This window comes from Hyalella azteca, unplaced genomic scaffold (assembly GCF_000764305.2).
Source record: "Hyalella azteca isolate HAZT.00-mixed unplaced genomic scaffold, Hazt_2.0.2 contig10289, whole genome shotgun sequence".
Lineage (NCBI taxonomy): Eukaryota > Metazoa > Arthropoda > Malacostraca > Amphipoda > Hyalellidae > Hyalella > Hyalella azteca.
Genome location: NW_025940334.1, coordinates 132,526 through 150,740, shown reverse-complemented (window position 1 = coordinate 150,740; position 18,215 = coordinate 132,526). Strand labels below are relative to the sequence as shown.

The window sequence follows — 18,215 nt, the reverse complement described above, 5'->3', positions numbered from 1 at the left end:
AGAACACATTGCCGTCACGAAAGGGTTAATTACCTTGAATTATTATTAATTCAACCATGGGTATAAGTGTCTGAGATGTTTATGGAACTCTGCAGGAGTCATCGACTTATCTTCAATAAATCTAAACAAATTAATGTTGTTTTACGAAAGTCAATACGTCCCTGTATTAAATTATTTATGGATTTTTATATGATAGTAAATTTAAAATGGGAATTTTGAACCAATTTTGTTTTTTATTTAGTGTTTATTTTCTCGATCCCATTCCCCACAATTGGCGTCTTCATTCTCCATGGTTGAACTAATAGTTAAAAATGTGTTGAAATGTTCATTCTCTCGGTTGTATATCCGGTTCCGTATTTCAGTCAGTACAACGCTGCCGATTGCCGAAACTAGGCAGTGCACGTGTTTGGAGAAAGTCAGTTGCGTTCGTTGTGTAAGCACGTGTGCCATTTTGCGCTCTCTGTCCTCTGATTGATTTACTGATAAAAGTTCTCTTAGAGTTAATTTTTGAAAGATTTTCCAGACCAAAGTCATTAAGTAAGTAGTAACACGACTGGCTTTCTCCCACAAGGGTTTGTCAGTCATTCGTTTTTTTTTTTGTTTTTTTTTTGTTTTTTCTACTCTCTCCTACTTCCTTCCTTTTGACTGCAAGTTGCCTGTTGCCATCTTTTTGTTAGTTTAGTTCTTTGTTGTTACTGTTAGGTATGGACTCAGACTGTCTTGCTGGGTCAGACCGTCAGGTTTTGGCCCTCCAGCTGACTCTGGCTCAGGGGTCATTGTGATTGATGGAGTGGATGTTCAGGGTACTATTGTTGAGGACTCAGATCTAGATAGTCTCATTGATGCAACTCCAAATGTGAATGTTGGTGTCGGCCGAAAACGCAGGGTTTGGGAAACAAGTGGGTCTTCAGAAAATCTTGTTGGTACAAAAGTGAAGCGTGTAGCAACTGTCTCTTATACACATCTAGATGTGTATAAGAGACAGGCTGCCATCCGTCTTCTGGGTCAATATTTGCACAGCTGCAATATGGTGACCAGGCTATGAAGTTCCTCAAAGTCTAATTACTATTTTTCTTTTTCTCCTCACTATTTACTGCCACACTGGTTGGTGGAAGTGCTGAAAGAGAAATACAAAGTGAAATCAACAAGTGAAGTGGAGTGATCAAAATCTGAGTTGTGCTCAGGCTGGGAGGTGTGCTACCTGCATACCCGAAGTCTTCAAATCAAATTAAAAAAAAAAATAGGCAGTGCACGTGTTGTTTTTAACGATCAGCTGGGACTTTCCGTCTCACAATTAGTAAATCATTTTTGTTAGAATAATAAATTTGAATAATTATTTGATTAACTTTCAGCTACTGCAATTTTAAACCCTATAATTTCAAATGGGGAAAATAAAACGGTGAGTTGTTAATTCACGATTTGCCTACCTACCTACTTTTGCTAGGTTAGCACTTCTAGTTCCTAGTCCTACCTAAAAATAAAATTTTACTGAATTGCAGTTGCATTCAAAAACTGAATAATGATACTACCCTCAGAGTTGCAGACTCAGTCTCAAATTAAGATTGAGTTTTTTCAATTTAGGCTATGTTTTTGAGATTTTATTTTATTATTGATTTTTTTTCAAAATTTTTGGTATGTAGGTTGCCTAGCCTAAGCCTATGTGTTCAAAGTTTTTGTTTATATGACTTTCAAGATGAGATGTAGAGTCTAGAGATGGTAGAGACAATTATTGAAAATTAGGGCAGAATTCCAGCAGTGAGCAGTCCAACCTATCCAGCCATGCCCATACCCAGCCTAAGGTACCCAGGATGGTGCCGTTTTCTGCGGATTAATCCGGCGTAAACCAGGCTGTAAGCCCTTCTACTGGCGTACAACGCGGCGTAGAAAGAGCTAAAATAACGTTATTGGCGCACATCCGTGATGGACCGGCTTGCCCGATATCGCTTCCTCTTCAAGGTAACGTATGGATGTTAACAAACATTACGGTTCGCCCTAGTAACAAAGCTTAGTCTCTCAATTTGAAAATATTTTAACAAGGCCTGAACATTGCGGACAATCTTGGTAAAAATAAATAAATAAATAAACGGATGAAGCAAATTACTAATTGCGATTCAAATTTGAAAAACTTTCATGTGCCCCGCTATGGCTAAATTTTCACAGTAATTCATTGTTATCGCTTATAACTTTTTCAGAAATGTGTTACTGTTTGAATAGATCAACTGCATAATTTTGGATTTATCTAGCTAGTGTTATTAGAATGAGGTAAGTTACAGCTTAAGAAATTTGGTTGTTGTGACTAATATTCCTTATTGTTTTGCCAGGAGTTGGCACAATTGGACGAACTGATGAAGGAGCAAGTTACTATTCTTTTAAATCGCCTAAAAAATAATGAGCAACTTAATTTACTACACCCTCCTGAGGAAGAGCAAAGAGAGACTCGTCCAACGCACCTCTTGGGTGTCGTCCAACGCACTACCAAGGATGAAGCGGCCGACGTCTCAAAAACTGAAATTCCTGCAGATGAAGAATCGAGTGATTCGGATGACGAGGGTAGGTTTCTTTTAGATCGCACTAGACTAATTTGTTACCGATTCTTTTCTATATGTAAATGAGTTATAATAATTATGAAGGGGTTGAGGTTGCACACAGCACTTAGATGATTCTCATTACTTGAGAAAGATAATTTTCATCGAAAAATTCGGTATTATTTATTTAGCATTATTACGAGTTTTTGCTCTGGAATCGTGGCCATTAAATTTGCGTTCAATGATTTCTAAGTTTTCAATATGTTATTTCAGTCCTTGACGTTTCTCTAAAAATAAGTCTGTGGTGTCTTGATGAGCAGCAAACAAAGCTTTGTCAGCGGCTGGAGACTCGCAGCTCGTGGATGAGGACGACAAGCGTCTCGTCGGCAAGGCGATCCTTAGCAACCGTGGCCTGACACCGCACAGGAGGAAGGATCTCAAGAACCCCCGCGTTAAATACAAGACCAAGTACTTGGAGAAGGTCAAGCGAAGGAAAGGACAGGTCAGTTTTATCCTATTGTCAACAGTACTATTAAAAATTGCTTGAGAACACGTAGCAACCAATTTCTCGCTTGAATAGGGTGAGAAAGCCGTCACTGATTTGTTGACGGAATATAAATAAACGTATTGTTTTTGATGTTACGAATCTTCCGAAGATTTGCCAATGAACAATTCTCATGCATGCTAGGTACTCGGAATAATCGTTATAATCCATGATCGGAGGCAAAGCGTCACGAACTGAATTTATTCTTTGGATCTAGAATTTTGTGATATTGATTTTCCTTGGCTTCATTTCATTATCACTTTCTATCCTCATCATCAGTCATCAGAGAACGAATTACCTACGCCGTTTTCTTTTCCTCTTGCGTAGTGCATTCATCTATATCTTTCATATGTTGCAAATAACCATAAGGATGGTAGTATTGATTCTTTTTTTTTTCTACAGGTCCGACCCGTCAGAAACGAAATTCCGTTTTATAGTGGCGAGAAAACTGGTATTAATGCTTACGCAGTTAAAAGCATAAAGTTGAAATAAACGAAAAATAGACCAACTTTCGTTTTTTTTGGCACTTGACTCCATAAGTGTACATGTACGACAACTTTACCTAAAGTTTAGCAGACTAATCAGGCTTATTGCGCGAACAGAACTAATAGATGCGAGATTTCATGTAATAGGACTTATAGAGGAGTTTGTCGAGTAGGCAGCCAGGGCGTTCAGTTCATGGTTACTCCAGTCTTCCACGCGCTTACTGCTTTGGGTAGTAAAACGTTACCCACGTTTTCAAGTTGGGAGTACTATCTCCAATTGCATATATTCACTGAACGGATAAATATTCACTAAACATGCATGTGCAAGGAAAGATATACACAGCTGAATTTATTTCAATATATGAATAGGGATATTTACAATAAAGATATACAATGCTTCGCGAAGCGTACGTATCTAAATAGACCTTGACTAGGAATAGTGAGGCAATTAACTAATCCTCCACACGCCTAATGTCTCTCCCAAAGAGATGACATTGCTATCCCTTACCCACATTAACGAACTTTTAACAATCATAGACGAGGTATTCATTTCTAAGCATGGCATAGTAATTTGCACCAATGTATGAACTCGACAATCACCTCGTACGGCGTTGCGAACTTAACCTTAGGAAGAAACTTCAGAATACGCGTTAATCAGCTTTCAACTTCTTCCGTAAATTTTATCGCAAACACTTTCGGCAAAGATAATTCCCCGTAAGGACTGTAATCATTTAAATGGTCCAAAAAGATAAACAACAATTTTTATACGTCTAATGAATTCCTTCATTAATATACGGAGGAATTAGCATAAAATTCATTGCAACAATCATATCACATAAGCAAACTCCGATGACGCTGAAGGCTTGGTATTTAAGTCCACGAAGGCGTTCAAATCTTGCCAAAAAATAAGACATATCATTACGCCTATGTTTTGAACGAAAGTCTAGCAATGAACTCCAAATATATGGCTCTTTAGTCTCTACAATAAAAACTTGAAATTATGTTAACTAATTCCGATTCAATCGACAAAAGTCCGAGCTTCTCCCCACGAGACGACACTTAATCACGTCCGCCGAAGTTATCATGGCACAAAAGCGCTACGACCGGAATCAAGGTCATAACAATCGAGGTAACAGTTGTTTTAATTTTTTTATGTTATGATGTATTCTATTATATTAGGTTGTGTTATAATGTGATCTGATATAGAATCATGTGTCATGTTATGTTGTGTTACAATGTGTTGTATCATGTTTGATTGTGTTATAGTTTTTGATGCTATATTATGATGTGCTATAATGTGCTGGGTTGAGCTATGATGTCTTATAATGGGTTTTATTAGGATATGTTGCAGTATAATTTGTTTTGTTGTTCTATGTTATGTTACGATGTATAGTATTATATCATGATTAGTTGTTATAATGTATTGTGTCATGTCATTACAATGTGTTATGCTATGTTATTTATGTTATGTTGTGTTACAGTGCATTGAGTTATGTAATGTTGTTACATTATGTTGTGTTGTAATATGTTATGCTATGATATTGTTTGTTATAATATGTTATGTTATAATGTAATGTCAATGTTAGGGTGTGTTATAATGTGTTGTATAGTGATATGTTGTGATGAGTGCAGTGCTGTTGTGCAGTGATATTTTGTGTTGCAATGTGTTGTGTTGTTAACACGTTGACTACGTATTGGTACATATGTGTACCACGAAATGTATTTCTCCAGGAGGTAGTGGTACATAATTCAGGTTGCCTAAAATCAGCCAAATCCGAGAACAAAAAAGGCCGATAATTCAATGTATTCTAGTTTATATGTAGGTTCCGCTATAAAAATTCCATTTATTTTTTTTGCAGTATTTAAAATTTAATTAGGAAGTACCCCTATCATAAATTGTAGTCGGCCAACGCAATTGAGAAAAACTAAATCACGGAATTTGTCCGGAAAAAATGACCGTCTGGCAACCCTGCTTAAAAAAAGTACAAAAAATGAAATAATAGTACAAGATGAAGCAATCGTAGTCAACTCTGCACCTTCCTGACCATGGCTTTCCAGGAATGGATTGGTAAATTATAGATTCACATTTCAACATCAAATATTTGCCTAGGCTTTAGAATTAGGCAGGCTAGGAAAAGCCTTGTTTTTTTTAATATTGCAGCTCCAATATCATGTTATTTCAGTAGGTATGAAATCTTGCAGCTTTAATGGTATGTACTCTTGTTTGATTGAAAAAGTTGTGGTTATCACTCCAGCCAAAATATTCTGCAGAATGTAATAACAAGTTAACCTAAAACGTTTCATTGAAGATCACATAGTTGCGGTCACGACTCAGAGTGGTCAGACTGCATTATCACGTGTTCAGGTGCCACTTAAGTGAAGACAAATGTTAGTGTTGCTGTACAATTGGACTATTTTTATGGTAAAATTAGATATTTGGGGTAACATGTGCATGCGAGTTGCATGCACATGTAGCTCAGACAGACCCAAGAGCACGTCAGAGCGCTATGTCATACTGTCACTCATACATGACGTAACTCGTACAGACGTACACTATCTGTGATTGGTTTGAGCTTGTTGGTAGGCAACCAAAAGCAAAGTGGGTAACGTGAGGGGCGTTTTTTTTACTCCCATTTTAATTACCATATAAGGTAACTTACCCACAAAAGCGTTAATGTTATGAAACTAAGGAATGAAGTGTCAGTCAGTGTTAGAGGGTGCAACATTCAGCAGCAAAGACTAAACTGAGCAGGGCTGGAAAAGTCCAATTTTTGTCTGAAATATCGCAGCTCTAATATAATATAATTTCAGTAGGTATGAAATCTTGTGGCTCGAATGTCATAAATTTTGGTTTGATTGAAAAATCGCAAATTGCACTTTGCAAACATGTCATTTCATAAAATTTTCAACTTGCGCAATCCACATTGTTTTACCGTTCCCGCCAAAATATCCTGCAGAAAAAAACATGAACATTGTAATGTAAACAAATCAACTAAACATTTTGTTGAAGATCGTGCATAGTTGCGGTCATGTCAAAGCGGTCTGACTGCATTAACACGTGCTCAACTTACAGTAAAGACAATTTTTATTGTTGCCATTTGACTGTTTTAGGGTAAAATTAGATATTTGGGATAACATGTGCATGGACTTTGTAAATAAGTTTGCGCCTCATAAATGGCTTTTCATGGCTAAGATATGGAATTCACAGCTCGGTGAAATGGAATCACGGCTCGAAGAAATGGAATCATAGCTCACAAATCCATTAAACCACGGCTCGAAAAATTCAGTCGCGGCTCGCCAAGTGGATATATTCCATGCCTGAAACTGAGTAAGTAATGTTTGGACGTAAATAGGTAATCAAGTTCCAATTGACTAGAGTCTCAGACATGTCATGGCGTCGTGCCTGGCCACCGGCCAGCCGTTACCGCGTTTGCGCCACAAGCAAGGCATTACAGTCATACAGTGCACCACCCTCCGTCCTCATAGTTGCTTCGTGCCAATACCTACCCCCCCCTCTGGTCAAAGGTACTGCCTGAGTGCCTGTAGCGGCAGATGTACCTGTGCATTTCCCAGAATCCCACCATGCTGTCTGAGGTGACTAAAAAANCGTAACACAATAGAAAGATTTAAAAAGTTTGCATATCTAATAGGTTAAAAAATTAATAATGTGACCCACAAAAAAGAGCCATTATTTAAAGCCTGTCGGAGTACCCCCTGCAATTTTTTTATTTTTGGTAAAATAACTCCAGGTTTTGAAGCATTGTAGTAGAACTCTTCTAGTTACATATGCAAATGACAAATTTTAGGAAAGTGTCATAGTTTGCAAATGGACGGCGCCACCCCCAATGGGGAAACTCTGGCCACCTAATGGCAGCCGTAATGTGTAACATTGACCGGCTTGGAAATTAAGTTAAAATTACCATAGGTACCTATATAACATATTTTATGTTTGATACACCTATTAATGTTTTTTTCTTTATGTTTCAGACACTTCAGAGTCATATATATGGTAATTTTAACTTAATTTCCAAGCCGGTCTATGTTACCCCGTCATGGCTGCCATTAGGTGGTCACATTTCGCCCATTGGGGGGTGGTGCCCCCAATTTGCAAACTATGACACTTTCCTAAAATTTGTCATTTGCATATGTAACTAGAAGAGTTCTACTACAATGCACCAAAACCTGGAGTTATTTGAAGTTATTTTACCAAAAAATAAAATTGATTTTACCACCCAGCCAAAGAAACCCCAAGAGCTGGGGTAACAAAGACCATCACTTTTTTTAAATTACATCAAAACTATGAGAGGCAGGAGCCAGCAATTTATGGTGATTGAAGCTAGAGTATTGACCTGTATTTTGCATGTTTCAATTTAAGTTTAACTTGTCTAATAATGTAATAAAATGACATCATTTTGAAAAAAAAGTGGTCGAAGTTACCCCATTTTACGGTACTCTTGAGAAAAGGCAAAAATGGCATTTTGGGAATGGGAACCCAACCCGAAGTATTCACTTTAGCAGCTCTAGCCCATGATGAACTTTTGGTAAGTCCATGATAGTTGCAAGCATCATAGTCAAAAACTTACTTTATTGACTGATTATGATGCCATTTACTTGAAGCAAATGCAAGATGGTGAAATAAGATGGCAAAAAATAGTGTGTTCATATATGTGCATATGCAGTATGCCTGCCAATGCTTAGAGATAGAACTTAGAATTGACTATGTTTGGACATATACCCGCTAGAGGTAAATTTCTACAGTGCTTGGTAAATGTTTGTTAGCCCTTAGTGGTTGGCTTACTTAGCCGTACTATGATTTAAGTAATGTTTTTCAGTCTTAGGTACCTATAGTTTAACACTTATTGTTTTCCCAGGCTTTGACTGCAGTCAAAGCTCCTGGACTTTCCTTCGCTACAGAACATTGAGCCAACGCGGTTGCAAGCAAGATGGTCTCTGCACTGACCCAGACAATAACATGTCCTTCACCAATACTAATTCTTGCAGATAATTTTATGATACAAGCATAAAAAAGCAATCAAGTTGTTTTTACCATCTTAATAGTAAACTTTCAATGTCAAAATCAGCAAATTTTTCTTACCTTAAGCCACCAAGGCCCCATGTATGATCACTTCATTAATTGAGATTTACTACTTATTTACAAAAATTTTTGAAAAATGCATAGGAGTAAATATATCTCAGAATTGGTCATACTTTTAAGTACGATCATCAAATATTGCAATTTTATTGAATTTCTATGTTGACCCGGGAAAGGGTTAATTCATCACATTAAACCCAAAAACCAAACTATGCTTGCCTCGAGTACAGAACTGACAATGCAACAGTCTATAGCCTGACATGAGCTTACATACAACATGAGCTTATAGATGACATGAGCTGCAGCATTAATATTTGTTAGCCTAAACTGAACTTAATTTCAAAATATTTTAAAGTTGACTTTTTGGCATGCTAGCAGACAGCTAGCATGAAGAGTGTTAAACTAAATCTAGAAATGTTTAATTTTTATGTTCAATTTAGTTAAAATTTGTTTATAGAATTATTTTGTTGTTAGATTCTGTCCCTCAGGGATGTAGTGGCTTTACCGGTTGACTTTTCAACGAGTAAAGAAAAAAAATACTTAAACACTTCTACAAGTCATGAACTAGGAGAATGTGTTTTATCAGCATTTGAACAAATAATGGCTATCAATAATTCATTTTTTTTGTATTATTTTAGTAAAACAACAGTCCAGGAAAAGTTAAAAAATTTTATGTTCCTTCTCAATGCAAATTTCATGGATATTTGAACATTACAGCCTCAACTAATTCAAGACATGATCCTTCATAAGCTGTGTGTTAAGTTTCAATTTTTCAAACAATTTTATGGCCAGACTTGTGGCCGGTCACCCCAAACTCAGTTAACAACTAACAAGGAATATCTCTCAAAGCATGGTGGAATTCTAGGAAATTACTGGTCATTTAAATCCACCAGGATAGCTGGAGCGCTCCAGCGCTGCTCACTTGAGGTGCAAGGTGGTGAGGGGAGCGGTACGACCACGCGCCCTCATACACGAGTGGGCCGACAGCAGTGGCAGCATGCTCATCTTGCTACAATGGGAGCGGGATGAGCTTGCTGCTGCTGCTGCTGCTGCCAGACTGCTCTTGTTGGAGCGTGCTGCTGCTGGCCCACTTGTATTGGAGCACATGGCCATCCCATTTCTATTTTTGGCCACAGCACTCCTCAATTACATAGGTACATGGTCATTTAGAAAGCATTTAGAATGCCACCTTTGAGACTCAAAGTAATGAACGTAGCTTGATGAAACTTGGTACACATATTCATTATGAATAACAATGATCTTTAGCTCATGAAATTTTTTTATTTTGCCTTCATTTGTGAGTTATATGGTGACATGTGCCAAAATTTGCAGTGAACAAGACATTTCTTCAAAAGTACAGAACAGATTTGAACAAAATTATGAATATACTTTCATAACTAATCAACGGTGACATTTAGCTCATGAAAATTTTTAAGATTTTGCATTCGTTTGTGAGTTTTCTTCCATTCTTTCCTTGTTTGATTTAAACATTATGACTTGCTTAAATTCACAGTGAACAAAAAAATCTTTCTTAAATACCCGACTATGCAGCAATTTAAAATCAATAAAAAACCATATACACGTAATTCTCAGTTACTATAACTTTTAGATATTAACAATAAAATATTGTCAGCCTCTTTAACACAAGACCTAGTAGCTTAGATATTTGCACTACCTACCGCACCTGCGCCTTATGGGTGTAATTTGTTCTAACTTCTTAATGTAAAAAAATGGGTCCGCTGGCCTTCTAATCTCTCCTTGTTTCGATGCAATGACATCATTTCACATGTGAGTGTTTCATTTGAACTGTAAGTGCTTTGCTAATTTTTAAATTTAGATATTGAACATTGCCTTAAAGTGAAATGTGAAGCAATGACCTAATTTTGGCATTTAAATTTTAAAGTGAAGTGAGCGACTGAGTGTTTTCTTAGTTATTCAAGTCATAAGACTGGTATGTAAGTTGATCATTACTAGTTAATAACAGCTGGAGCGCAGCTTTAAAGCAATGTATTTTGGTTGTTGAAATAAATTTTTCTCTTGTTTTTCTTCATGGAACAGTCTATATTTTGGCTACGTGGTTTAAATTTGTTATTTACATTTTCAATTTGTTGTTGAACAGTGGTATAATTATGTAGATTTTGTTGTGAATTGATGAGTCTCAAGTTGATGACTGATGATGAGTGGTCCATCTCAGCTGTTTAAGCTGTGCAAGGCTGTGTCAGCTGAGCCGTAACGCTGCATCTCGGTGCAATGCTGAGTGCGCTCCAAGGTAGATGTGGGTGCACTGCAAAATTCCATAAGGTAATTGTAATTAAGAATGCATCTAGAATGGCACCATGCATGCAACTTTGTAAATAAGTTCACGGCTCTAAGAAATGGAATCAGGGCTGGCAAACCCATAAAACCATGGCTCAGAAAATCCAGTTGTGGCTGGCCAAGTAGATATATTCCATGCCTGAAATAAGGCCTTTCAGGTTTGGATATTGAAATCTCTCAAGCCCAGCATGCAGAAAGTGGGTGAATATCAAAAAGTCTTCGGCAACACATCAGCCGCAAAATTTACGCCTTCAGAAGATCGTGCCAACACATTTGGATTGAAATTATTGCATTTAGAAATTACTTTTAAAATTATTGCAATTATGGCAAATCTGAAGACTGCAAGCGCACACAGTAAGGTTTCCAGTACGTTGGAAGGATCAGGATGCAGTGAAGCTTGTGCGGAAATCAGTTGTGATGAGTATGTGTTGCAGTGCATGGAGAGTTGACAATATGATAGCAGCACTTTTTATTTAAAATTACCCAGTGACACATCTTGAAAATGGCTTGTGACGCTTTGGGCTAAAAATCCATATCTTGTTGACACTGCTTGCACCATCTGCACCCTGGTCTCAAGCTATCCACCATAACTGGCAAGTTAAGTGAAGTACTGGCAAAGGCCAAAGTCTAAAATTGGGCAGAAGCCATCTGTGAATTGGCAAAAAGTGCCATGATCTGGCTACTTTCACCTGTTCCTATGACCTTTTTCTAATTACTTTCATGCAAAATAAGAAAAACTGAAACAGTCTCTTTTCATTTGCAATTTATGAAAATAAACCGTGAAATAATTATTTTTACATGCAATTTTTGGAAACTTCTGCTTGATATTACAAATAAGATATGAGGTTATTCTGGCAAGATTTTCTGAAAATTGCAGTCATGATGGCATTCTAAATGCCTTCTTAATGACCATCTACCTATGGAATTCAGTCATGGAATATAGGTATCTACTTGGTGAGCTGCGCATGCATTTTTTGAGCCTTGGCTTTATGGATTTGCCAGCCATGATTCCATTTCTTTGAGCCGTGAATTCCATCTTGGCCATCATCAGCCATGAAGAGCCATTTATGAGCCGCAAACTTATTTACAAAGTCTTATGCATGTGTTATCCCTAATCTCTCATTTTACCCTAAAAACAGTCAAACAGCAACAATAACATTTGTCTTTACTTCAGTGGCAACTGAACATGTGATAGTGCAGTCAGACTGCTCTGATGTGACTGCAATTATGGAATCCTCAACAAAACCTTTTGGGTTGACTTGTTATCTTTACTTTCTGCATGATATTTTGATGTATTGAAGTATTGCAGATTGCGGAATTTGAATTTTTTATGGAATGACATGTTTGTAAAGGGCGAACTGCAATTTTTTCAATCGAACAAAAATACTTGACATTAGAGCCGTGAGATTTCATAATTACTGAAATAGTATGATATTAAAGCCACAATATTTTAGAAAAGGTTTAACTTTTCCTTACTTGATGAAATTTAGGAGCACACCAGCCAAAATTTTGAACTGACGATGGAGCTGGACTCCGAAACGTTTTCTCTTATAAAGATATGGTGAATTTTTGTGGTATTTTCTTTGCTTTTAAATTCCTGGTTGTCTTTACTTCAGTGGCAACTGAACATGTGATAGTGCAGTCTGACTGCTCTGATGTGACTGCAATTATGTAATCTTCAACAAAATATTTTGGGTTGACTTGTTATCTTTACTTTCTGCAGGATATTTTGATATATTGAAGTATTGCAGATTGCGGAATTGGAATTTTTTATGGAATGACATGTTTGTAAAGGGCAAACTGCAATTTTTTCAATCAAACAAAAATACTTGACATTAGAGCCGTGAGATTTCATAATTACTGAAATAGTATAATATTAAAGCCACAATATTTTAGAAAAGGTTTAACTTTTCCTTACTTGATGGAATTTAGGAGCACACCAGCCAAAATAGGAGTGCACGGTCTGGAAAAGGAGCGGTCGCCCTGACACACTGCACTACAACATTTCAGCAACAAAATCACTATCATTTCCTTACCATTTACCACTCTTGTACTGCCTTCAAGTTGCCTCCCAATTTTTGGCCTTTTGAGATTCCTGCTAATAGAATGATATCTACTCTTATAAAATTGTTGATAAACTTCAAGATTAAGCTATGAGTGTGAGCAAGATTGGAAAAATCCTACTTTTTACAAAAATATTGCAGCTCCAAAATAATACCGTAAAGATAAAAATTACTAGTGATAAGGGATTTTAAGGCTAAATACGGTAATATATGTTTAAAAATTGCTTTTTAAAGACAACACTTCTAAAGAATCCAGTGTCTCCAATGTTAAAGATGTACAATGAATTTCTCATTTCATTTTTGAATTATAAAAAAATTAATTCATAAATTTTTTATTATATAATTTTTTTCCAAAATTATTTATTCTGTCAATTGGTTCATGCATTGCCTCCGACTTCACACACGTGTGCAAAATTTCAGATCAATTGGACTGGTAAAAGTGTGTCAAATATCAATTATAAGATTTGTAGCTGACTAAATTTATTTTAAAATTTTTTAACATTGAAAAAAAATTTTTTTTATTCTTAAAATTATTTATTTTGTCATTTGATTTGTGCATTGTCTCCAACTTTACGCAAGTGGGCAAAATTTCAGATCGATAGGATAAGTAAAAGTGCATTAAATTTTGATTACAAGATTTGTAGCAGACAGACAAACAATAAGTGAAGAGAAGTGTTGTAAAAATAGTCCTAATTCTGTCCTAATATTCCAGATATTGTATCAAAAACGTCCTTTTCATCAATGTATGCTAATAATTTGATGTTATTGTTCTGCTCACAAGTGATCTCAAAAAATCCTGATAAAAATGGACTGTCTGCAAATGAGTTTCAAGAATTGCAGGTTCATATTTGTTGTTAACCAAAAGGGACCCTCATATTTATTAACCTTGTTTTTATTGAGACCAAAATTTTTACATTTCAATCAAAATTTTCATAATTTGGGTGAACCTGAAATCACAGAGCATAACTTTGCAGTTTTATTCATTTTTGTTTTGTCTTTTCTTCTAGAGCTCGAAAAAAGAAAACCCCGGTGGCCAAAGTTTCAGAAGGAATTGGCAGTGCCTACAATGAAGGCTTTACTAAGCTTGTGGATACAAGTTCCCGTGACTATATATATGATGAAATTGACCAGTACCATGAAGACGTGGAAAAAGCTGATCTTCTTAAAGCACATAGGGGCATGCATACCAAGCGTGCTAAGAAGGTAAGTTCTTTTGAACTCTTACAAATTTTTTTCAGGAGAATCCATATTTTTATGATCTGTAGAGAGCAGTTCTCTTAGTGTCTAGCTAGTTTTTATCATATTGTTGATGATCTAAACATACCATAATTATTTCCTAACATAATTTGACCAATTTTTAAAGTATGTAATTATTGTGTGTGCATGGTATGAAGAGCAGGATTTTAAAAAGTAAATTAATTAGATCATATTTTTTCTAGGAAAATCTGCTATCCCTAAATATGGGATCATCTGATGATGAGATGGATGAGGACGAGCCAAGTGCCAGCAGTAGTGATGATGAAGAGCCTATTGAGAGCCAGCGCTTCTCTGCTGCAGATGACATTGTTGAAGCTGTGGAACAAAAATTGCCAGATGCTCGTGCTTGGGGAAAAGACAGAAATCTCTATTATGGCACCAATGTCACTGATCAAAACCTTAAAAGTGGGTTTCAGACACTGGCATTAAGTTTCAAATCTGAGTTTTTTTTATTTTTGATTGCAGTATTTTGGTGTGTTGTAAAAGAAGCCAATGTGCTAATTAGCTTAATGTTTTTTATTGCATTTAAGTAAATAAAAGAATGTTGTTACAAACTCTAAATAGAATGCCTGATTGAAGTGAGTAAATATCCATAGTTCTAAAGGGGGGATTGTCTATTGTCCACAAATAGAATCTGCACGCAGATTTATTCATGCACTCGTCTATTGATCTTTTGCAACAGAACGTGCTCATCAAATGCACAAGAAGGAAGTCTATGATGTGGCTACACTTGAAATGGAAGCACATGCTGAGCGCCGCAAGAGGCTTGAGCAGCAGCTACAAGGATTTGATCCCATGGATATTCTCAATGTGGTAATTATATTTTTTATTAGAAATTCACTCATCTCCTTTCAGCATTAAATCTTTGGCAAATTTTTATTTTATTATCTGAGCTGATGATCTAGTAAAACTTTCCTGATGTAATAAGTTAAAAAGATAATTTTTTGGTTATGAAAAAATTCTTTCATGTGAACTTGATAAACTTTATTTGTACAGAGTTGTTTTATATTCATTACAGGCACCTTTAGAACAAAAGGATGGCTGTACAAGTACAAAAATGCCGTTTGTCATACAATCATCTTCTGGTGAAAATCTAAGCAAACAGGAAAAGTTGAAGCTTCTTGAAAAACTGTCGCCTGAGTTTCGGCTTCTCAAAGATGACATGATAGGTAAGGCATGCAATGCCATGATTTTTGTGATAAGTGTTTAATAAAGTTGTTTAAAATATAGTTTCTTCATCCTTCCTAGTCTGATTCTTTTCTTTTTGAATATTTGTAATTTATGACATCGCATCTCTACCTTCTGTACCTACCACTCAATTGTGTGATTCTAGCTTCTAAATTTTTATTTAATTGTTTATTCTTATTTATTAGTATTGAACTCCCAAATTAATCTGAAATGATTTTAATTTGAGCAGCAAAATGCAAGGAGTGCGAGACGATGTGGGCTCCACTAATGAAGGCTCATGCTGATGGTCTCCTGGCTGCCTGTCCCGGCTTTGAGTACATTACTCTCAAGTATCGGCTGTGCAGCAAGTCCGTATTCACTAATACTTTGGTTCAGCAATTATTCTTAATGCTTGGCATGGATACTTGCATGTTATCTCGTTATATTCAAAAACTGGGATTTGTCATTTTATTTCAACTATTATTCATGCTCGGCATGGATACATGTATGTTATCTCGTTATGTTCAAAAACTGGGATTTGTCATTTTATTACAACTGTGTAGGTTCGTTTAAATGAAATTCTCGTAATTATTTTTAGAGACTACAGGATTTTTACCCAATTCATTTAATAATTTTTTGCCATATCTTATTCAACTCGTCAGTTGCGTTAATTCCTTGGGCGGAGGTTGTAGAGATTATTGACTGTTATCTCCATGCCTAATTGAAGAAACCAGTATATACTTTCATTAGTATGGACAAAGAATGTTATAAAACATCTGGGAAAAATGCTGGCTATTCAATTTCCGGTTCCAGTTCCTAATGATAATGAATCACGAAAAAAATGTTGTATCTCAATTGATTTTTTTGTGCCCAGTTACCCGTTGTCGGTGATGAACTACGTGTACGTTATCCTTCAAGAAGGCCACAACGCAGTAAAGAATCATCCCGTGATGGACCGGCTTGCCCGATATCGCTTCCTCTTCAAGGTAACGTATGAAAGTTTACAAACATTACGGTTTGCCTTAGTAACAAAGCTTAGTCTCTCAATTTGAAAATATTTTAACAAGGCCTGAACATTGCGGACAATCTTGGTGTAGAAAAAAAAACGATGAAACGAATTAGTAATTGCGATTCAAATATTAATAATTTTCACTTGCCCCCTAGGGCTAAATTTTCACAGGAATTCATTGTCTTCACATCTAACTTTTTCAAAAATGTGTTACTGTATGAATAGATCAACTGCATGATTATGGTTTTATCTAGCTAGTGTTATTAGACACAGTCAAGTTATAGCTTCAGGAATTTGGTTGTCGTAACCAATATTCCTCATTGTTTTGCCAGGAGTTGACACTATTGGACGAACTGATGAAGGACCAAGTTACTACTCTTTTGAATCGTCTAAAAAATAACGAGCCACTTAATTTACTGCACCCTCCTATACACAGCTGAATTTATTTCAATATATGAATAGGGATATTTACAATAAAGATATACAATGCTTCGCGAAGCGTACGTATCTAAATAGACCTTGACTAGGAATAGTGAGGCAATTAACTAATCCTCCACACGCCTAATGTCTCTCCCAAAGAGATGACATTGCTATCCCTTACCCACATTAACGAACTTTTAACAATCATAGATGAGGTATTCATTTCTAAGCATGGCATAGTAATTTGCACCAATGTATGAACTCGACAATCACCTCGTACGGCGTTGCGAACTTAACCTTAGGTAGAAACTTCAGAATACGCGTTAATCAGCTTTCAACTTCTTCCGTAAATTTTATCGCAAACACTTTCGGCAAAGATAATTCCCCGTAAGGACTGTAATCATTTAAATGGTCCAAAAAGATAAACAACAATTTTTATACGTCTAATGAATTCCTTCATTAATATACGGAGGAATTAGCATAAAATTCATTGCAACAATCATATCACATAAGCAAACTCCGATGACGCTGAAGGCTTGGTATTTAAGTCCACGAAGGCGTTCAAATCTTGCCAAAAAATAAGACATATCATTACGCCTATGTTTTGAACGAAAGTCTAGCAATGAACTCCAAATATATGGCTCTTTAGTCTCTACAATAAAAACTTGAAATTATGTTAACTAATTCCGATTCAATCGACAAAAGTCCGAGCTTCTCCCCACGAGACGACACTTAATCACGTCCGCCGAAGTTATCATGGCACAAAAGCGCTACGACCGGAATCAAGGTCATAACAATCGAGGTAACAGTACGATCGTTTCATAAGATTACGATATATTAATAGCTCTTCAGACGCATGAGTTAATCACGACGAGTATCAAAAATTAGAAGGCAACCACAAATAGGTAACAAATCAAGAGCAGACAGACAGACCAGCTGCAGCTTGCTCACTATTGGAGTAAGAATGGACGCAAGTGGGACGCTTCGCATTGGCTGATCAATATTCTTCATTGTCAGCAATAGTGAAGCTCACAGTTTGTGCGGACTCGATATCCGGATTGTTTGACGGCATTTCATCCGGAATTTCACTGAGGCGATCTCGATCGGGAGACCCACACACCAAGCCAGGGCTGCTGGAGGTCCTGCTTAGGTCAATGTTCAAATCCGCAGCACTGAAAGGTGAGGCAGCAAAATCTCGCACGTCTCTATCTCTGTCGCGTTGTAACTGCTCGTAAACTTGTCGAACTAGTTCGTATTCGCGTGAGCAGCAGTTCAAAAAGTGTTCTGCAAAAAGAAAAGAGCATAAAAAGATGAAAGGTTATGCTTAGACTTGATAA

General features: G+C 36.5%; 2 protein-coding genes across 3 annotated transcripts in view; one reads left to right on the top strand and one right to left on the bottom strand.

The window, feature by feature from the left end:
• The first annotated feature begins 1,247 nt into the window (after window positions 1-1,247).
• LOC108680070 (something about silencing protein 10) lies at window positions 1,248-16,898 on the top strand. Its single transcript, XM_018168828.2, has 8 exons — window positions 1,248-1,399; window positions 14,033-14,228; window positions 14,465-14,687; window positions 14,965-15,095; window positions 15,301-15,451; window positions 15,700-15,817; window positions 16,324-16,435; window positions 16,791-16,898. Exons 1-8 carry the CDS (start codon window positions 1,383-1,385, stop codon window positions 16,896-16,898), a joined length of 1,056 nt encoding a protein of 351 aa, XP_018024317.1. The 5' UTR covers window positions 1,248-1,382.
• The window catches only part of LOC108680077 (serine/threonine-protein phosphatase 4 regulatory subunit 1), a 50,912-nt gene continuing 49,592 nt past the window's right edge, over window positions 16,896-18,215 (bottom strand). For both annotated transcript variants that reach the window (XM_018168834.2, XM_018168835.2), the window contains one exon: window positions 16,896-18,162. In XM_018168834.2, the coding sequence (XP_018024323.1) occupies window positions 17,876-18,162 (287 nt within the window). In that variant the 3' untranslated portion in view covers window positions 16,896-17,875. The remainder of the gene's footprint in view (window positions 18,163-18,215) is intronic.